The 19386-nt window shown below is 47.6% G+C and overlaps 1 protein-coding gene and 2 pseudogenes across 2 annotated transcripts; 2 read left to right on the forward strand and 1 right to left on the reverse strand.

Moving 5' to 3' along the window:
- Nucleotides 1-272: 272 nt before the first annotated feature.
- Nucleotides 273-641, forward strand: LOC136330112 (protein S100-A4 pseudogene; annotated as a pseudogene).
- A 6658-nt stretch (nt 642-7299) lies between these two features.
- Nucleotides 7300-18766, reverse strand: ZNF582 (zinc finger protein 582). 2 transcript variants are annotated; one of them, XM_066270923.1, is made up of 5 exons: nt 18724-18766; nt 16698-16786; nt 15240-15366; nt 14887-14982; nt 7300-10822 (listed from the first exon to the last, which is right to left on the reverse strand). In XM_066270923.1, exons 2-5 carry the CDS (start codon nt 16704-16706, stop codon nt 9501-9503), a joined length of 1554 nt encoding a protein of 517 aa, XP_066127020.1. In that variant the 5' UTR covers nt 16707-16786; nt 18724-18766; the 3' UTR covers nt 7300-9500. The 2 variants fall into 2 exon arrangements, with proteins under 2 accessions (XP_066127020.1, XP_066127021.1); XM_066270924.1 differs by lacking the exon at nt 18724-18766 and having other exon boundaries at nt 16681-16789.
- On the forward strand, nt 11880-12627 carry LOC136328802 (solute carrier family 25 member 36 pseudogene; annotated as a pseudogene).
- Nucleotides 18767-19386: the final 620 nt, after the last annotated feature.

Consider the following 19386-nt stretch of genomic DNA (forward strand, 5'->3'; position numbering starts at 1 on the left):
ATTGAGGGCCCATTGAGTGGCCAGTGGGGCTCTCCTATTTTAGGTCTTTGGCTCCCCCATTTATTTCCAGGTTAGGCTGCTGCAGGGGGCCCTGGCAGGTGCCACATTGGCTTAGAAGGGAGGGCTGTCTCCCACTCTCCCTGTGTCCTGGCCATGGGTAGGGCCTGGCCAGGGTGTGAATGGGGCAGATCTTTGTGTTTTCCTCACTCTTCCTGTCTCGCCAACCCCCTCTCTTCAGCACTTCCTCTGTCGAACTGATCCTGATGGATACCATGGCGTACCCCCTGGAGATGGCCCTGGATGTGAGGGTATCCACCTTCCACAAGTGCTTGGGAAAGGAAGGTGACAAGTTCAAGTTTAATAAGTCAGAGCTAAAGGAGTTGCTAACCTGGGAGCTGCCCAGCTTTCTGGGGAAAGGGACAGACAAAGCCACATTCTGGAAGCTAATAAGCAACTTGGACGGTGACAAAGACCATGAGGTGGACTCCCAGTAGTGTTCTGTCTTCTCCTGCATCTCTGGGGTGTGCAACAAGTTCTTCAAGAGCTTCCCAGATAAGCAGCCAGGAAGAAATGAGGTCTTCCCAGGTGCCGGTAGGGGCCTTCCAGCTGGGGTCCACCGTGGGGGCAGTGGGAACAGCTGAGCAAGTTCAGTAACAATTCTTGGAAGTGCTAAGTAAGTAAATGAGTAAGTTATTAAAATAAGTAAGTAAATAAATAAATACATTTTTATTTTGTCATTACAGTTGATGTACACTATCATGTTGGTTTCATGTCTAATCAGATCAGTGATTAGACATTTATATACCTTACAAAGTGGTCACCCCAATATGTCTAGTACCCATCTGACACTATACATAGTAATTACAATATTATTGACTATATGCCCTTAACTAGGGCCAAGCAGCCAGATCCTGTTTAAACTTCCTAAAATATGGCCAGGCAAACATTCCAAGCGTAGGCAATCTTCTGAACAGTGTAGGCCACTGGGGATACTTGAAGCACTGACCATGTTCATGAAAGAGAAACAGGACCTGATTAATATTTCTAACCAATCCACATCTTTTTTTTCTTCTGTTTTTCTTTTTTCTTTTCTTTTAACCAATCTACATATCCTAAACATCACTTGTTTCACTAGAAAACAATCATTTCTAACACTAATTATGCATATTAAAAAAACTCTTTTTTTTTTATTCAGTGAGAGGAGGGGAGGCAAAGAGCAGACTCCTGCATGCACCTGAACAGGATCCACCCGGCAAGCCCACTAGGGTGTGATGCTCTGCCCAACCACAAACTGAGCTTTTCTTAGCAGCTGAGGCAGAGGCCATGAAGCCATCCTTAGTGCCGGGTGCCAACTTGCTGCAATCGAGCCATGGCTTCAGGAGGGGAGGAGAGAGACAGAGAGAAAGGAGAGGGGGAAGGGTGGAGAAGCAAAAGGGGTGAGCTGGAGAAGCAGATGGGCACTTCTCCTGTGTGCCCTGACTGGGAATTGAATCTGGGAATTTCACACACTGGGTTGATGCTCTACTACTAAGCCAACCAGCCAAGGCCTAAAACTCTGATGTTAATAAGAAATAATATTAGGCCCTGGCCGGTTGGCTCAGGGGTAGAGCGTCGGCCTGGCGTGCAGAAGTCCTGGGTTCGATTCCTGGCCGGAGCACACAGGAGAAGCGCCCATCTGCTTCTCCACCCCTCCCCTTCTCCTTCCTCTCTGTCTCTCTCTTCCCCTCCCACAGTTGAGGCTCCATTGGAGCAAAGATGGCCTGGGCACTCGGGATGGCTCTGTGGCCTCTGCCTCAGGCGCTAGAGTGGCTCTGGATGCAACAGAGCAACACCCCAGAGGGGCAGAACATTGCCTCCTGGTGGGTATGCCAGGTGGATCCCAGTCGGGTGCATGCGGGAGTCTGTCTGACTGCCTCCCCGTTTCCAGCTTCGGAAAAATGAAAAAAAAAATTAAAAGAAAAAAAGAAATAATATTAAAATACTTCTAGTAGCCACTTGAAGGGTATGGACTTTATTTTATTTTATTTTTTTATTTTTTCTGAAGCTGGAAACGGGGAGAGACAGTCAGACAGACTCCCGCATGCGCCCGACCGGGATCCACCCGGCACGCCCACCAGGGGCGACGCTCTGCCCACCAGGGGGTCTGCCGCGACCAGAGCCACTCTAGCGCCTGGGGCAGCGGCCAAGGAGCCATCCTCAGCGCCCGGGCCATCTTTGCTCCAATGGAGCCTTGGCTGCGGGAGGGGAAGAGAGAGACAGAGAGAAAGGAGGGGGGGTGGAGAAGCAAATGGGCGCTTCTCCTATGTGCCCTGGTCGGGAATCGAACCTGGGTCCCCCGCACGCCAGGCCAACACTCTACCGCTGAGCCAACCGGCCAGGGCCGAAGGGTATGGACTTTTGATTCGAGTTTCACATGTGTAAATGAATGAATGAATGTCTTGCTTTGACCCTGTAAGCCATAGGCTTCAAACTGGTTACCTCAGCATTCCAGGTCAATGCTTTATCCACTGCGCCACCACAGGCCAGGCTTTCTAAACCATTCTTAAAAAGAAACATACAGGCCTGACCTGTGGTGGCGCAGTGGATAAAGCGTCAACCTGAAACCCTGAGGTTGTTGGTTCGAAATCCTGGGCTTGTCTGGTCAAGGCACATATGGGAGTTGATGCTTTCTGCTCCTCCCCCTCCCCTTCTCTCTCTCTCTCTCTTTCCCCCCTCTAAAATGAATAAATAAATAAAAAAAAGAAACATACATGGGGTCACACCATCCTCTGGTCATCTAGCAGGGCCACCTTGCCATGTGGATTCATATTTTCGCCAATACAGAACTGGTAGTTTTTGTTTTTGAAATTGGCAAGGATATGCTTGATTTGTTCTGCAGCCCCTGTCATAAAAGGTGTTACTTTTTGGTCTCTGTTCTTCAAATTTCTCTTTGATTGATTTCATGCTATCTTTGATGGTTCACAACATCAACACCAGTGATTACTGTGCTCTCAGCACATTTTCAGCAATATTTTTTCCTTTTGTATTTTTCCAAAGTGAGAAGTGGGGAGGCATTCAGACAGACTCTCACATACACTCGACCGGGATCCACCCGGCATGCCCACCAAGGAGTGATACTCTGCCCATTTGGGCCATTGCTCCATTGCAGCCAGAGCCATTCTAGTCCCTGAGGCAGAGGCCATAGAGCCACCCTCAGTGCCCGGTCCAACTTTGCTCCAATGTGGCCTTGGTTGTGGGAGGAGGAGAGATAGAGGGAAAGGAGAGGGGGAAGGGTGGAGAAGCAGATGGGTGCTTCTCCTGTGTGCCCTGACCGGGAATTGAACCTGGGACTTCCACACACCGGGCCGAGGCTCTACTGCTGAGCCAACTGGCCAGGGCGAGAGGCTTTTCACCAGTATGCATCTTCTGATGTTGAACAGTAACCAGTGTTACGTGACTGAAAGCTTCTGCACATTCAGTACGTTGATCTGGCTCTCATCAGTATGGATCCTCTGATGCAGAGGCAGCTATGAAAGATGACCACAGACTTTCCCATATTCATTACATTTATACAGCTTCTCACCTGTATAGATTCTTTGATGTTAACTTACATGATCCCTCTGAAGGGCGTTCCACCATCCTTAAATTCCTAGGATTGTATCCTGTATGAATTCTCTAATACTGATTATTGGTAAGTGACTAAAAACTTTTCCAAGTTCAGTATGTTGGTAGGGTTTTCCACCAGTATGAGTTTTTTTTTTTTTTTTCCTGAAGTTGGAAACGGGGAGGCAGTCAGACAGACTCCCGCATGCGCCCAACCAGGATCCACCCAGCATGCCCACCAGGGGGTGATGCTCTGCCCATCTGGGGCGTTGCTCTGTTGCAACCAGAGCCATTTTAGCACCTGAGGCAGAGGCCACAGAGCCATCCTCAGCGCCTGGGCCAACTTCGCTCCAATGGAGCCTTGGCTGCAGGAGGGGAAGAGAGAGACACAGAGAGGAAGGAGAGGGGGAAGGGTGGAGAAGCAGATGGGCGCTTCTCCTGTGTGCCCTGGGCGGAAATCGAACCTGGGACTCCTGCATGCCAGGTTGACGCTCTACCACTGAGCCAACCGGCCAGGGCCATGAGTTATTTTTAAAATTTTTAAATACTTTATAGAGAAGGGGGGGTAGAGTGAGAAACACCAACTCATAGTTGGCTTACTTTAGTTGTTCATTGCCTATTGTATGTGCCTTAACTGAGCAAAGGCCAAGGTTTTGAACCAGAGACCTCAGCATTCCCAGTCAATGCTTTATCCACTGTGCCACCACACCTCAGGCTCCACAAGTATGAGTTCTTATTGGACACTATAAGAGCCAAATAGCTCTCCCCTGCCCTCATATTCTTATATTCATAGGGTTTCTCACTACTATGAATTCTCTGCTGTTAAGAGTGAAACAGAACTGAAGGCCTTTCTTTCCATATTATTCACATTCATAGGGTCTTTCCCTAGTTTGACTTCTCTGATGTTTAGGAAGATAGGAATGATGATGGAAAAGCCTGTCCACATTGCTTATATTTGTAAGATTTCTCACCCAGGATGAATTTTCTGGTAATTATGAAGAGATTTCTTGGCCCTGGCTGGTTGGCTTAGTGGTAGAGCGTCAGCCCAACAAGTGGATATTTCGAGTTTGATCCCAGTCAGGGCACACAGGAGAAGCAACCATCTGCTCCCCACCCCTCAGTTCTCTCTCTCTCTTTTCTCCTCCAGCAGCCATGGCTTGACTGGAGCGAGTTGACCCTGGGCACTGAGGATGTTTCCATGGCCTGCACCTCAGGTGCTAAGAAGAGCTTGGTTACTGAGCAACGGAGCAATGCTGCAGATGGGCGGAGCGTCACCCCCTAGTGGGCTTGCTGGGTGGATCCCAGTCAGGGCACAGGCTGGAGTCTGTCTTTGCCTCCCCTCCGCTCACTGAATAAAAGAAAAAGAGGAGGGGGATTTCTTCCACTGAAAATCTTTTCTACATTCATTACACACATAGAGTCTACTTCCAGGCTGAACTTCCTAAGGCAGTTTATGAGTTGATTGCTGTCTCAAAGTGGCTATTTTTATCCCTTTAATTTTATTGATTTTAGAGAGAAGGGGACAGAAGAAGATATATATATGGAGAGAGAGGGAGAGAGAGAGAGACTTTGTTGTTCTCATTAAGTATCACTCATTGCTTCTTGCATGTACCCTGACTGGGGATCAAGTCCACAACCTTGCTGCATCAGGATGACACTCTAACCAACTGAGCTACCAGGCTAGAGTAAATATGTACTGTTTTAAGCTACTGGGTTTTTGATAATGTGTTACAGCAGCAACAGGAAATAGATATCTATTTCTATATAACCTAAGAGAATCAGATCAAATTTGGGTTCCTCTTCTAGAAGGCCAGAATTCAATGAAGAGACATTTATAGATTATTTAGAAAAGAATCCAAGAATGTTCTACCAACCAATAACATAATTTGTGAAGGTACAAAATTCCGAGAAAACCGGTTATATACCATTTGTGGTTTTCCTTTTTAAATTAGATTTTAGTGAGAGAAAGCAGACAGACAGACTCCCTCATGCACCCCAACCAGGATCCACCCAGCAAGCCCACTATGGGGTGAAGCTCTGCTCATCTGGGGCCACTGCTCCATTGCTCAGCGAGGGAGCCATTGTTTTAGTGCCTAAGGCAAAGGCCACGGAGCCATACTCAGCACTTGAGCCCAACTTACTTTAACAAATTGAGCCATGGCCATGGGAAGGGAAGAGAGAGAGGGAAGGAGAGAGAGAATACGGAGGAGTGGGGAAGCAGATGGTCACCTCTCCTGTCTGCCCTGACCAGGAATCGAACCCAGGACATCCACATGCAGGGCCAATGTTCTACCACTGAGCCAACTGGCCAGGGCCTATAAACCGTTTGTTAAAATAAATATACTCAATAAAATAGCCTAACCAAATAGCATTTGAAATAAAACTGTTCCTCAAGATGGGAAAACAGGGATAGGAAATGGTGGCCAGCAACAAGTGTTACTCAGTCTATTTAAACAGAAATCATGAGTGGGTCTGGCAATAAGTAATGTGAGAATCAAATAAATGAGAGCAATTAACACCAAAAAGCTCTGGACTAAAAGTTTCACTAGGTCAGTGAAGGGATGGAAAAGGAAACAAGGGTGGTTTCTCTTCTTAGAGGAGGGTGGCAAAGAAAATAAATTGTGGTGAGCAAGTGTACTAGAGGTTTCGTTCGAACCAGATGATGATTAAGATTGAGAAGATAACCACCACCGTAAGCCCAGTGGAAAGTTCCAGTTTAGCAAGAGGAAAAGGGAATAAGCAGCCAAAATAAAGGAAAAGATCAAGATAATATAAATAGTATGCACAATGTAAAATAAAAATAAGTGGAATTATTACACTAAATAAAACCATGAAATTCCCGGCCCTGGCCAGTTGGCTTAGTGGTAGAGTGTCAGCCCGGTGTGTGAAAGCTACAGGTTTGATTCCTGGCCAGGGCACACAGGAGAAGTACTCATCTGCTTCCCCCTCTCCTTCCTCTCTTTCTCTCTCTTTCCCTCCCCCAGCCAAGGCTCCATTGGAGCAAAATTGGCTCAGGCACTGAGGATGGCTCCATGGCCTCCACCTCAGGTGCTAGAATGGCTCCTGTTGCACCAGAACATCGCCCCCTGGTGGGCATGTCCGGTGGATCCAGGTTGGGCACATGTGGGACTCTGTCTGCCTGCCTGCCTCCCTGCTTCTCACTTCAGAAAAATGCAAAAAACAAACAAAAACTCCCCATAAAAACCCCATGAAATTCCCTATAGAAAAAAAATCCAGAATTTAAGTTAAAAAAAATCAGCTATATTATGTTTTAAAAGAAATAACTGGCCCCGGCCGGTTGGCTCAGCGGTAGAGCGTTGGCCTGGTGTGTGGGGGATCAGGGTTCGATTCCTGGCCAGGGCACATAGGAGAAGCGCCCATTTGCTTCTCCACCCCCCCTCCTTCCTCTCTGTCTCTCTCTTCCCCTCCTGCAGCCAAGGCTCCATTGGAGCAAAGATGGCCCGGGCGCTGGGGATGGCTCCTTGGCCTCTGCCCCAAGCGCTAGAGTGGCTCTGGTCGCGGCAGAGCGACGCCCCGGAGGGGCAGAGCATCGCTCCCTGGTGGGCGTGCTGGGTGGATCCCAGTCGGGCGCATGAGGGAGTCTGTCTATCTCTCCCCGTTTCCAGCTTCAGAAAAAAAAAAAAAAAAACTAAAATGATCGTTGAAAATAAATGGATGGGCAAAAACACAGCAGGTAAAGATAGGTAAATCATTATTAATATTACACAGTATGAACATAAGACACAAAGAAGATTATACTAGGTCATGACTGGCAAACTTAATTTCAGGGCCAGATGGCAAACACAGGCTTCGTGGTCAGTCCTCTTCATAGCCATTCAGCTCTGCCAGTTGTAGACAATGTGTAAATAAATGAGCATGGCTGTGTTCCAATAGAACTTTATTTATAAAACAGGCAGCAGGCCAATCCTGGCACAAGAGGATTTATATAATGATAAAAGGTCTGAGTCATAAATAGGGTTTAAGTCATATTCAAACAACATAAATTAAAAAATAAAAATCTCTGGAAACCCATGGTCTTGGTCAAATTCAATTTTAGGAAATTCTGATGTGATATACCAAATGATTAAAGCACATGGAGAATTTTATCATTATAACCCACAGGCTTAAATAGAATTTTATATACAAAAAAAAGTATCTATTTGTTTTCAATGTTATGGGACGTATACAAAAATCCATCTTGAACTTAGCCATAAAGAAGTGTCAAATTAAAAAAAAAGTAGGTATTCATTTTCAGGCCACATTTACCAGTCATAACAAAGTTCAAAATATTATAATTTAGGACGCTTATGGCTGCAAGTTGACAAGGTATCCTAATAAAATTAACTTCAGGAACACAGGTTTATTTTCCTCTCATAACAAGGCATCAGAAAGTTTCAGAATTGGGTCTCATGGCTCAGCTCTCAGGGCTCTGGATCGACTTGCTTTCTCCTCTTGGTTCCAAGATGGCTGCAGCAGCTCCAGGCATCATGTCCTCATAAGAAAATGTTTAAAAGCAGAACATGAGAGGAGAGGGAGGGAGTCTTCCTAGTATCTGTCTCTCCTGAATGAGGAAAAGCTTTCCCCGAAGCCTGGCAGCTCCTTGTAACATACTGACCACTATGGGAACATACAGGCCACACCCTGAGCTGCCACCGAGGCTGAAAATGACCACCTGACATCTTCAGATCCTAAGATACCATCATAGTGGGTTGGCATAATTGACTATGCCTCCTAGGTAGGCAACCAGCCCTGTTCTGTCTGTGACAGTGGTTATCAAACAGAATCCCAAGCAACCAAAAAATGTGAAAATTAAGAAACCATTTGCTAAATTTAGTTTACTCTTGGATCAGAAATAAATAAAAACTGAAATGACTGTAAGGTAACGACCATCTACGTCACTGTTCTGTCTTCATTTGCCCTTGCATCATCTGAATGTTTGATGTTCTCTTTTCTGGCTTCTCGAATAGTATGTTTAGTATATTTGAGTATCAGCGCCTGCTGACACACATACATTTCAAGGCCATAAAAACTCTTTTGAGTAGCGTTAGCCACATCTTGTAACTGTTGGAATGTAAACACTCTCCTTGTCATTTGCAATCTATGGAACTGCGTGATTTATTTCCTGGTTAACCTAAGAGTTGTGTGGCTGGTGTTTTTATTTTTTCTTTTCAAAAAAAGTAAAACCTTTGGCTAGTGTTAAAATTATTGTACAGTGGTTAGGTGAATCAAGAATGTGTTTGACATATGGGAGTTGATGCTTCCAGCTCCTCCCTACCTTCTCTCTCTGTCTCTCTCTCCCTCTCTGTCTCTGTCTCTCCCTTTCTCTCTCCTCTCTAAAATGAATAAAAAAAAAAAAAAAAAAAAAAGAAATCTTAAAAAAAAAAAAAAAAGTTTAAAAAAAAAAGAATGTGTTTGAGCCTGACCAGGCGGTGGTGCAGTGGATAAAGCGTCGGGCTGGCATGCGGAGGACCCAGTTTCGAGACCCCAAGGTCACCAGCTTGAGTGCAAGCTCATCTGGTTTGTGCAAGGCTCACCAGCTTGAGCCCAAAGTCACTGGCTTGAGCAAGGGGTCACTCAGTCTGCTGTAGCCCTCCAGTCAAGGCACATATGAGAAATCAATCAATGAACAACTAAGGAACCACAATGAAGAATTGATGTTTCTCATCTCTCCCTTCCTGTCTGTCTGTCCCTCTCTCTGTCTCTCCCACAAGAGGAGAAAAAAAAAAGAGACAAAGTTTTTCCAACCCTTCCTTCCTTCTTTGACAATCATGGTTTCCATAGTTTCCATCCACAAAATATTTCTTCGGTGTAAAATGTATGACCTGGGGAGAAAGGGCAGGTCTGAATGAGGGCATTCGGACTTGCATTACATTCTTCCAAGTCTTTCCACAAGAAGCAAGAAGGAAGCCGGGATTAGCCTAAGCCAACGGGCTCTCCCCATTACCTCCGTTCATATGACTGCTTGCCAACATAAATTCTCTGAGGATCAACAAAGGATAAGCGCTGATGGAAGGCTTCTCCACATTTATCCTGTTCACCTGGGTTTCTCTACTTTGCATTTTTTGAGGCAGAACAGTACCTGGATCGTGAGTGAAGGTCCTCCCACCTTCCTTAGAGTCACAGGGCTTTCCTTCAGTATGAGTGACCTGGTGTTGCAACAGCTGAGAGCAGTGGCTGAAGGCCTTGCCACAGGCCTGACATCTGTAGGGTTTCTCACCCGTATGGATCCTGTCGTGCACGGTGAGATGCGACACCCGCTTGAAAGCCCTGCCACACACCTTGCATGGGTAGGGTTTCTCTCCGGTGTGAATTCTCTGGTGCTGCTTCAGTTGGGAGCTGACCCGAAACGCCTTCCCACAGGCCTGACATCCGTAGGGCTTTTCACCGGTGTGGATTCTCTGGTGTCGGATGAGGGTTGAGCCCTGATTGAAGGACTTCCCGCAGTCTTGACATTCGTAGAGCTTCTTGCCGGTGTGAACGGTCTGGTGTTGGATCAGCTGCGACCGATGGCTAAAGGTCTTCCCACATTCCTTACAGGCATATGGCTTCTCGCCCGTATGAATCCGATCGTGCACTCTGAGATGTGAGATCCGGTTGAATGCCTTCCCGCATGCCTTGCATTGGTAGGGCTTCTCTCCGGTGTGAATTCGCTGGTGTTCGATCAATTGGGAGCTCCGGCTGAAGGCCTTGGCACAGTCCTTACATTCGTAAGGTTTCTCGCCAGTATGAATTCTCTGGTGTTGTATGAAATTCGAGCCCGAATTGAAGGCCTTCCCGCATTCCTTACACTCGTAGGGTTTCTTGCCGGAATGAATGTTCTCATGTTGAACTAGCCGGGACCCATACTTAAAGGGCTTCCCACACTGCTTACATTTATAGGGTTTCTCATTAGTGTGAATTCCTTGAGGGTTCAGAAGGCAGTCCCTGGGCCAGCAGTCTCTTCTACGTGCGTTATATCCACAGGGTGTGTCTTCAGGATGGATTTTCTGATAAAAAGTAAGGGATGCCTGTGGGTTGAAAGTGGGCATTTCTTCATGACTGATTATCATTTGCCTCCAAGGTCTGCCTGGATTCCCCTGTGGTCTGTCAGACTGGCTTTGGCATTCCTGATCACCTTGGCAACTTGAGCTCCCCAGACTGTAGCTTGTGAGGCTTTCCGTTTTTGCCCACCGGGGTAACGGAACTTCACAAATGGGCCGCTTTGGAGATAACACCTTAGTATCGTACCTGGACTCCAAGACTGGAAAAGAATAATAATAATAATAAAGTGTTTGTTATTTGCTTTTTCCAGAAAAAGAAACTTGTATAGTAAAAATTGGAAAGTTTGGACTCCAAGTTAATACCTATAAATCGTGGACGTGGCTAAACAATTAGAAAATGAACAAATACCACAGAGAAAGAGGAGATACTGTGAATGAGATAAGAGAGGTAATCAGAGCTTATAAGAGTAGTTCTTGGACAGGCCCACTATCTTGACTGTGATGGTGGTATGGAAGTACATACATTTGTCAATACTCATCAAAATATTACAGTTTAATGCATTTTATTGAATATTGATTATCATCTCAATAAGTTGGATTCTAAAAACTGAGAGCGGCTCTGGCCAGTTGGCTCAGCGGTACAGCCTCAGCCCCGCGTGTGGAAGTCCCAGGTTCGATTCCTGACCAGGGCACACAGGAGAAGCGCCCATTTGCTTCTCTACCCTTCCTCCTCTACTTTCTTTCTGTCTCTCTCTTTTCTTCCTGCAGCCAAGGCTCCATTGCAGCATATGTTGGCCCGGGCGCTGAGGGTAGCTCCATGGCCTCCACCTCAGGTGCTGGAATGGCTCCGGTTGCAATGAAGCAATGCCCCAGATGGGAGAAGCATCGCTCCCTGGTGGGAATGCCAGGTGGATCCTGGTCAGACGCATGCAGGAATCTCTCTGCCTTCCTGCTTCTCACTTCAGAAAAATACAAAAAACAAAACAAAACCCAAAAACAAAACAAAAAAACAACCAAAAAAACCCTCATAGTGATGGTGTCTGGATCCTCATTCGGCCAGAGGAACACACTGGTGTATCTGTTTGCTGGGGGCCATGCTGGTGCATGAGGATCCATTCTCACATGCTCACATGTACACAGGAAGTTGTAATAACCCAACTACCATCCAGTCTGGTGATGCTTTCTTGTTTAGTTTTTGAGTATGTTGAAAGTTGGGGACAGTAAAACAAAGAAGGGTTAGGACAGAAGAAGTAATAGGAGAGAATTCTGGCAGGACTGATTTGGTTCCCTAAAAATGTTATAGAAAAGAAATGCGCCATGCTGGGCTGTGTGGACACAGGCGGAAGTAAAAGTGACAGAAATGAGCCAGTGACTCTGGCACACTGGAAAGTCAGAGAAAAGGGCCCCTGGAGACAGGTTCAGAACATTCGCTCAGAAGAAGTTGCTGTCACCCACTGCTTCCCTGGTGGCAAGTCTCACAGGGACCCGTAGAGCACAGGAGATGCATGCTTATTGGGGAAGAAGAGGGAGAAGGGAAAGGCGTGGGTGTGCTTCTGGGAGGGTGGACATGCACTTTCTATCTCTGAACTTTAGCTGAACACCATGGCTGGAGGTGGTGTCATCTGAACCTGTCTCTCCTGGACCCTCCCATTGCTTAAAGGTCATCTTAGAAAAAGGAGGGCCAGGTTCCTTGTTTAGAGGATTAGACCACAATTTAATGGGGGTGGCCTCTTCCAGACCAACACCCTTTGCTGCTTATTCAAACCAGAAGAAAAGCTGAACAGCATATTTGATCCTGATTCCACCTGGTACATGTTTTGGCTGCGGTAGCCCATTGTATTGCAACCACAACAACCGGCCCACTTGGCTGATAAATGGTTCCAGCAAGGAACTATGGGGCATGGGGTGAAGGGAGCAAATGGGTGCTCCTCAAAGTGTTCATAAAGAGTATCAGACAGATACCCAAGAGGACCTTACAGGACAATGTCTGCTTCACATGGTGGTGTATCAGAGACCAGGATTCATTGTTATTTGTAAAAGTATTTAGCAAAAACTGCTGGAATAGCCCTTGCCAGATGGCTCAGCGGTAGAGCATTGGCCCGGTGTGTGGAAGTCCCAGGTTTGATTCCCGACCAGGGCACACAGGAGAAGCACCCATCTGCTTCTTCACCCTTCCCCTCTTCTTTCTCTCTGTCTCTCTCTTCCCCTCCCGCAGCCAAGGCTCCATTGGAGCAAAGTTGGCCCGGGCACTGAGGATGGCTCCATGGCCTCTGCCTCAGGTGCTAGAATGGCTCCGGTTGCAATGGAGCAACAGCCCAGAGGGGCAGAGCATCACCCCCTGGTGGGCATGCTGGATGGATCCCAGTCAGGCGCGTGCAGGAGTCTGTCTGTCTGCCTCCCCGCTTCTAACTTCAGAAAAAATACAAAAAACCCCCCACAAAAAACTGCTGTAATCTAAGATTACTTTTATGATTGGAAGAGGAGAAAGAGCCTGTGGGAAAAGCATCAGGTTTTGTGGGACGGATGCTGTCATCCTCAAAAACTTGTGCCACAACCAGAGGGTGTTCACAGGAAGTTGTAAGAATGAGACGATGTGAGAAGGGCACAATATATGGGTCATTTTTCACATGTTCAAGAGGATGGTTATGGACTTCGCTGTGGTCTGACAACTCTGGTAAGGCAGATTCTAAACACAGCCTGTGGAATTGGCCACAGCCTATGGCCACCAGTGAACTGGTCACTGATTATTCAACGGTTACCAACATTTGGCTGCAGTAGCCCACAGAACGTTAAACTCAGCCCGGCAGACGGAACACGGTTTGGGAACACAGAAGTACGCCCAAATGGAAGTTTGGTTTTAGAAATTAAAGTGATCACACGTTCCTCGGTCTTTTCGCCGTGTGGTAAAAACCTTGCTGTCTCTGAGGACATGTCACTAAAAGCACTCCTCTCAAAGCGTATGATCTTTCAACTGCCAAGATGTACACCTGAAACTAATATTGTACAAAATACTACTGAACGTCAAGTATAATGGTAAAATAAAATTGAGAAAAATACTCCTCTCCCCAAACTGCCACTTTTTCTATCAGACACTCGACACAGTCGAGTTTTGTTGAACTATGGCAATCAGAGTACAGCGCTGTTCATCCCATGAGCACTCAGGCACCTAAATTAAGCCATTACTAATTATTAACATTATTTTTAAAAATATTTTTCCTTAGTGTGAAGCGGGGAGGCAGAGAGACAGACTCCTGCATGCACCCGACCAGGATCCACCTGGCATGCCCACCAGGGGGCGATGCTCTGCCCATCTGGGGCATTGCTCTGTTTCAACCAGAGCCATTCTAGCACCTGAGGCGGAGGCCATGGAGCCATCCTCAGCGCCCGGGCCAACTTTGCTCCAATGAAGCCTTGGCTACAGGAGGGGAAGAGAAAGAGAGGAAGGAGAGGGGGAGGGGTGGAGAAGCAGATGGACGCTTCTCCTGTGTGCCCTGGCAAGGAATCAAACCCGGGACTTCCACCCACTGGGCTGATGCTCTACTGCTGAGCCAACCGGCCAGGGTGGGACTTGTTAAGTTTGAAGTGCCTGGTTAACACTCTGGTGGCCAGGATGGGAAGGAGGCTGGATACAAGCCCCTGTAGTGTGCGGGAGACACGAAGGTGATGGTAACCACCTCAGCCCTCTGATGGGACTTTCTGCTGTGGTGGAGATGTTAGATATGTGCTGTGTCCAATACAGAGGCCAGAAAGTTGGTTCTTCCGCATTTGAATTATGGCCACTGCAACTGAGGAACGTAAGTTTTAAATGTATTTCATTGGAATTTGTTTAAATTTCAATTCAGTCCTGGCCAAGTAGCTCTGATGGCTGGGGCATCATCCGGATACGCCTAGGCTTCAGGTTTGATCCCTGGTCAGGGCACACCCGAGCGTCAACCAATGCATGCAAACGACAAATCAATGTTTCTGTTTCTCTCTCTCTCCCCCCTCCCACCTTTCCTCGCTCTCTCTAAAATCAATCAATTAAAGAATAAATAAGTAAATACACATGGCACCATACTGAACAGCCCAAGTAGTGATGGTATTTAGCATGGTAACAGGAGGTCCTGGGAAATGGAAGGTCAACTAGAAGGATGAGGCCCAAGGCCAAGTCTGACATCTAGAAAAAGCATAAAGAGCCACAAGAGATGATGACTAGGACCTGACCTCCGAGTTCGGTGACTTTGGAGGAAACATTTTCTACCTCAGAGGGCCTTGCTGCCTCCTCACCGACCAGCTGGGCGGTGACCTGTGGTGGCTTCCCTCTCCCCGCGCACGCCTTGCTCACCTGGGCACAGGCCTCCGGTGGCAGCCTCCGCCACCCTCCAGGGCTCTTTGCCCTGCTCCAGGAAGGAGATCACATCGGGTTTGGAAATAGTAAGGTCTGGATGTGAGAACAAAACAAAACAAGACACCCGGTTATGATACAGAGCCCCTAGAATTCAGATCCAGGGCCTGGTCATTGAGGATGGAAAGGCCACGGCCGGAATGGAGAGGGGAAGAAGCCATGCTGGAGCCAATGTCACTTCACCCCAGGGAGCTGCCCTTGAGCCACTCAGAAGGGTCCCCTGAAACTGACAAGAAAGGAAGAGCTATCTATGCCCCGGGGCGACCTCCCACCTACAAGACGGATGCCCTTACCCAGTGAGAGCAGGTTGCTGTAGGTCTCCAACATAACATCTCTGTACAAATCCCTCTGAGCAGGCGCTAGCCACTCCCATTCTTCCTGGGAGAAGACTACAGCCACATCCCTGAAGAGGTCTGACCCCTGCAACAACACACAGGTGTGTTACACGTGCACGTCACAGAAATGTCTCTCGGTGGGAGGAGAGGAGATGGAGGAGGTCTTTGCAGGAGTGGTTGTTCTGGTGAGAAAGACGGCTGGGGCAGGAGGCTGCTGAGGTGAGCAGATGACAGGAGAGCATGGGTGTGAATCAAATGCTCCTGAACATTCTTTTTTTTTTTTTAATTTTATTTTAGTGAGAGGAGGGGAGGTGGAGACATAGACACCCGCATGCACCCTGACAGGGATCCACCTGGCAAGCCCACTATAGGGTGATGCTGTGTCCATCTGGGGCCCTTGCTCTGTTTCAATGGGAACCATTTATTATAGCCTGAGGCAGAGGCCATGGAGCCATCCTCAGCCCCTGAGCCCAACTCGCTCCAGTGAAGCCTTGGCTATGGGAGGGGAGAAGAGAGATATAGAAAGAAATGAGAGAAATAGATAAAGATAGAGATAGAGAGAGACAAAGAGAGAGAAGTGAGAGGGGGAGCGGTAGAGAAGCAGATGGGTGCTTCTCCTGTGTGCCCTGGCTGGGAATCGACCCCAGGACTTCCACACCCTGGGCCAATGCTCTACTGCTGAGCCAACCAGCCAGGGCCTCTTGAACATGCCTTTTTACTTCAAACCAAAGCTCTAGTACATAGGTCTAGGATGAAAAGTAAAATGCAACTAAATGGAGTTTTCCCAACTGTGACTTACTGTCCTTGGCATATACTATGATAAATTCTCCATGTGAGACCTATTATGGAATAAACAGATCCAAACTAACAATTTTTTTTCTACTGTAATTTTCCGAAGTGAGACATGGGGGAGGCAGAGAGAGAGACTCCTGCATGTGCTCGACCAGGATCTATCCCGCATGCCCACCAGGGGGCAATGCTCTGCCCATCAACGGGGTGCTGCTCCGTTGCAAAGGGAGCCTTTCTAGTACCTGAATTGGAGGCCATAGAGCCATCCTCAGCGCCCAGGCCAAGTTTGCTCCAATGGAGCCTTGGCTACAGGAGGAAAAGAGAGAGATAGAGAGAAAGGAGAGGGGGAAGGGTGGAGAAGCAGATGGGTGCTTCTCTTGTGTGCCCGGACCAAGAATTGAACCTGGGAGTTTCACACGCTGGGCCGATGCTCTACCACTGAGCCAGCTGGCCAGGGCCCAAACTAACAATTTTTGATAGAAGAGGGCAATGGCAGAGGACTAGCTACCCCGTCCTTTTATCTTTTAGAAACTGGCTGTTCTGAGAACCAGATCCTTGGATAGAGACCGCATGGGAAGAAAGCCTCAGGACAAGGAAAGAAAATATTTACATGATTTTAAAACTCACGATGGACATGACTTTTAGAATTTCATGGGCTGATGGGTCCTCCTTCTGGCTCCTCTCTTGGGGAAGGGCAGGGTCCCAAGACAGCAGAGCTGGCGGAGGAAACAGCACACATGAGTGACCAGGTTTGCCTCACAGCCCCTAGAACGCCAGGGTTACAAGTCCCCATAGCATGAGCCCCCACCTATCAATGAATTAGAGAAAGTGGGACAAACTGTGGCCCTCGCCCAACTGCAAGAAACCTAGCTTTGGCTGCTGCAAGGACACATGGAGCCCGTGGGCCTTTTTTCTCCTATTTCCCTTGTATACCTCAAGAATTCCACTGTGTCACTGATGCCAATCTGAGGTGAGGAACCTTGGACCTGGTTCCCCACAGTGTCCCAGGGACAAGGAAGACTGTCCTCAGTCCAGAGGAAGCATGGAGAGGCGGCCTGATTCAGATCAGTACAGCCAAGAATAAAGTCTTCCCAAAACCAGACCATCGACCTGTTTCCTGTGCCCAGAATGTAACATCTTCAGAAAGCTCCCTGGAACTATCCCCAACTTCCAAAATCACAAAGAGCCCCACGGTCCTGCTTAGGGCCCAGTAGACACTACTCTGTGGACCGTGCCTTGAGTCAACAGAAGGTATGTGGTTGCAGGGCACACAGTATATGGAACAGGTAGGAACCGTGCTCTATCATTGGCACATAAACAGGTCCCCGAAGACACCTAAGTGTGCAAAGCTGCGCGCACAATAATACTTGCTGGAGAATAGAACCGAAATGTGTGTAACAGCCCACAAGTAGACAAGTAGACCACAAGTGGTCAAATCCACTTGGGTCCAGCCAGATGACTGAGGCCAACTGAAAATGAATGGTATTCACAACAGGATCCTCTGTGCAGCACCACAACATCCAGCGAAAGAAGTCAAACCCACCCACCTACAGACACATGGGCAAAATAAAAACAAAAACAAAATGACCAAAACAAACAAAGACCTCCGAAAAATCACTGGAATAGAAAAGGGCCAAGTGTTAAGGGTCATGTCATTTAACCACCTCTAGAGCTGTGTATAAAGAAGTTTCGGAGAGTGCCCAACATGTGACAAATATTGAATTTTTTTTCTTAATATACTTAACTGTTAAGTAATGTGTAAGTCAGATATTATTAAGGTGACCAAGCGTGCTCCTTTAGGGAGGACAGTCCTTTTCTAAGTTCCGTCCTCCCTCGAAAAGTGTCCTCTTTTTTGATATTGAAAGACTATTCTGTAAATGTCCGTATTCGATTGATGCAGAGTCAATCCATTGCGTGTGATGTGATGTCTTTGTATGTAAATGAGGATGTTTTTCTTACAATTATTAAACATGAATAGCATTTATGACAATATAAAATATCACATTTTTATTATGCATTGATCACATTCTATTGTATTACTGTTGCAATGAACAAAATGTTTCTTTTATTACGATACTGTTTTCTTCCATTTATTTTTGTCCTTCTTGTTGAAAAAAGTTGGTCACCATACTATTATGAAAGTCCCTGTTTACCGTGTCAAAGGATTTTTTCTTTCGATGACCACTGTTTTAGTATCACCTGTAATATTTTATTACAAGAGTGGCCCAGGATGGCCTCAACCCTTTCCCAACTATAGATACACATTCTGAACAAAACCACAGAAAACGTTCCTAAGCATAAGTCTCTGCTTCTAAATCTTTTGGGGTCTTCCAAGTCTTTTGTGAATCTCACAGAGAAGAGTTCGCCCTGAATTAAAAAATAAAAATAAAGGGCACGCGTAAGAATGAATGCAAAGACCCGCAAACATTTTCACGTCGGTGGACCCGGCTTAAGCACCTTGACATCAGGAGGGGCCAGCGGGCGCCCGCCGCGAGGGCCGATGGGTAACGTAGTCCAGAACAGGGACGGGAAACAGCCGACCGACCCTATGGGCGAGACGTTCCAATTTTACCCAGGCCCCGCGGCCGTCCTAGCCGCGGCGCCCGTTCCCGCACAGGTGCCGAAGTGACCGGAGAGCTCCGGAGTTCCTCACCTGCCGCCTCCTTGGGTCCAGGTGCCACCGCGGCGGCGACCCCAGCCGCCCCTAGTAAGCTTCTGCCTCGGTAGCGGTGGACTCGCCGCCTGGAGCCGGAAGATGGCGCAGGCGCACCAATCCGCGCCGATGCTGCATCGCGATTGGCTGGGCGCCGCCGTGTCTGCTGGGAAGCGTAGTCTCGAGGTATAAAGGCTCTAGCCGAGCCGTCACTCGGATACGCGTTGTTTCTTGTGGGCGGGATCTGAATGTACGTGCGTGCGTGCGTGCATGTGCGCTGTCAGGGGAGCCGAAGGCACGTTACTGTGTGCGGGTCTATGTTTATGTGAGGCGTGTGCTGTTTGTGCGGGATCATCTCTCTGATAGCGGTTGTGGGCGTGGCCGTGGCTCCGTGTGCGGTGATTCTTGGAAAATTGTATTCTGTATCGTGTTTGATTCTGATCCAGTCGTTGATTGGGACGGTTCAACGCTGTGTTTGATGGAGTACAAGGATGTTTGTCGTAAAAATTGTCTGTTAATAAGGTGACCGACTTTTTTTTACAATGAAAAGCAGGACAAAAATAAATGGAAGAAAACAGTGTCGTGCTTGACCAGGCGGTGGCACAGTGGACTGGGATGCGGAAAGACCCAGGTTCGAGACCCGGAGGTTGCCAGCTTGAGCGT

Source organism: Saccopteryx bilineata, chromosome 3 (assembly GCF_036850765.1).
Source record: "Saccopteryx bilineata isolate mSacBil1 chromosome 3, mSacBil1_pri_phased_curated, whole genome shotgun sequence".
NCBI classification, from domain to species: domain Eukaryota; kingdom Metazoa; phylum Chordata; class Mammalia; order Chiroptera; family Emballonuridae; genus Saccopteryx; species Saccopteryx bilineata.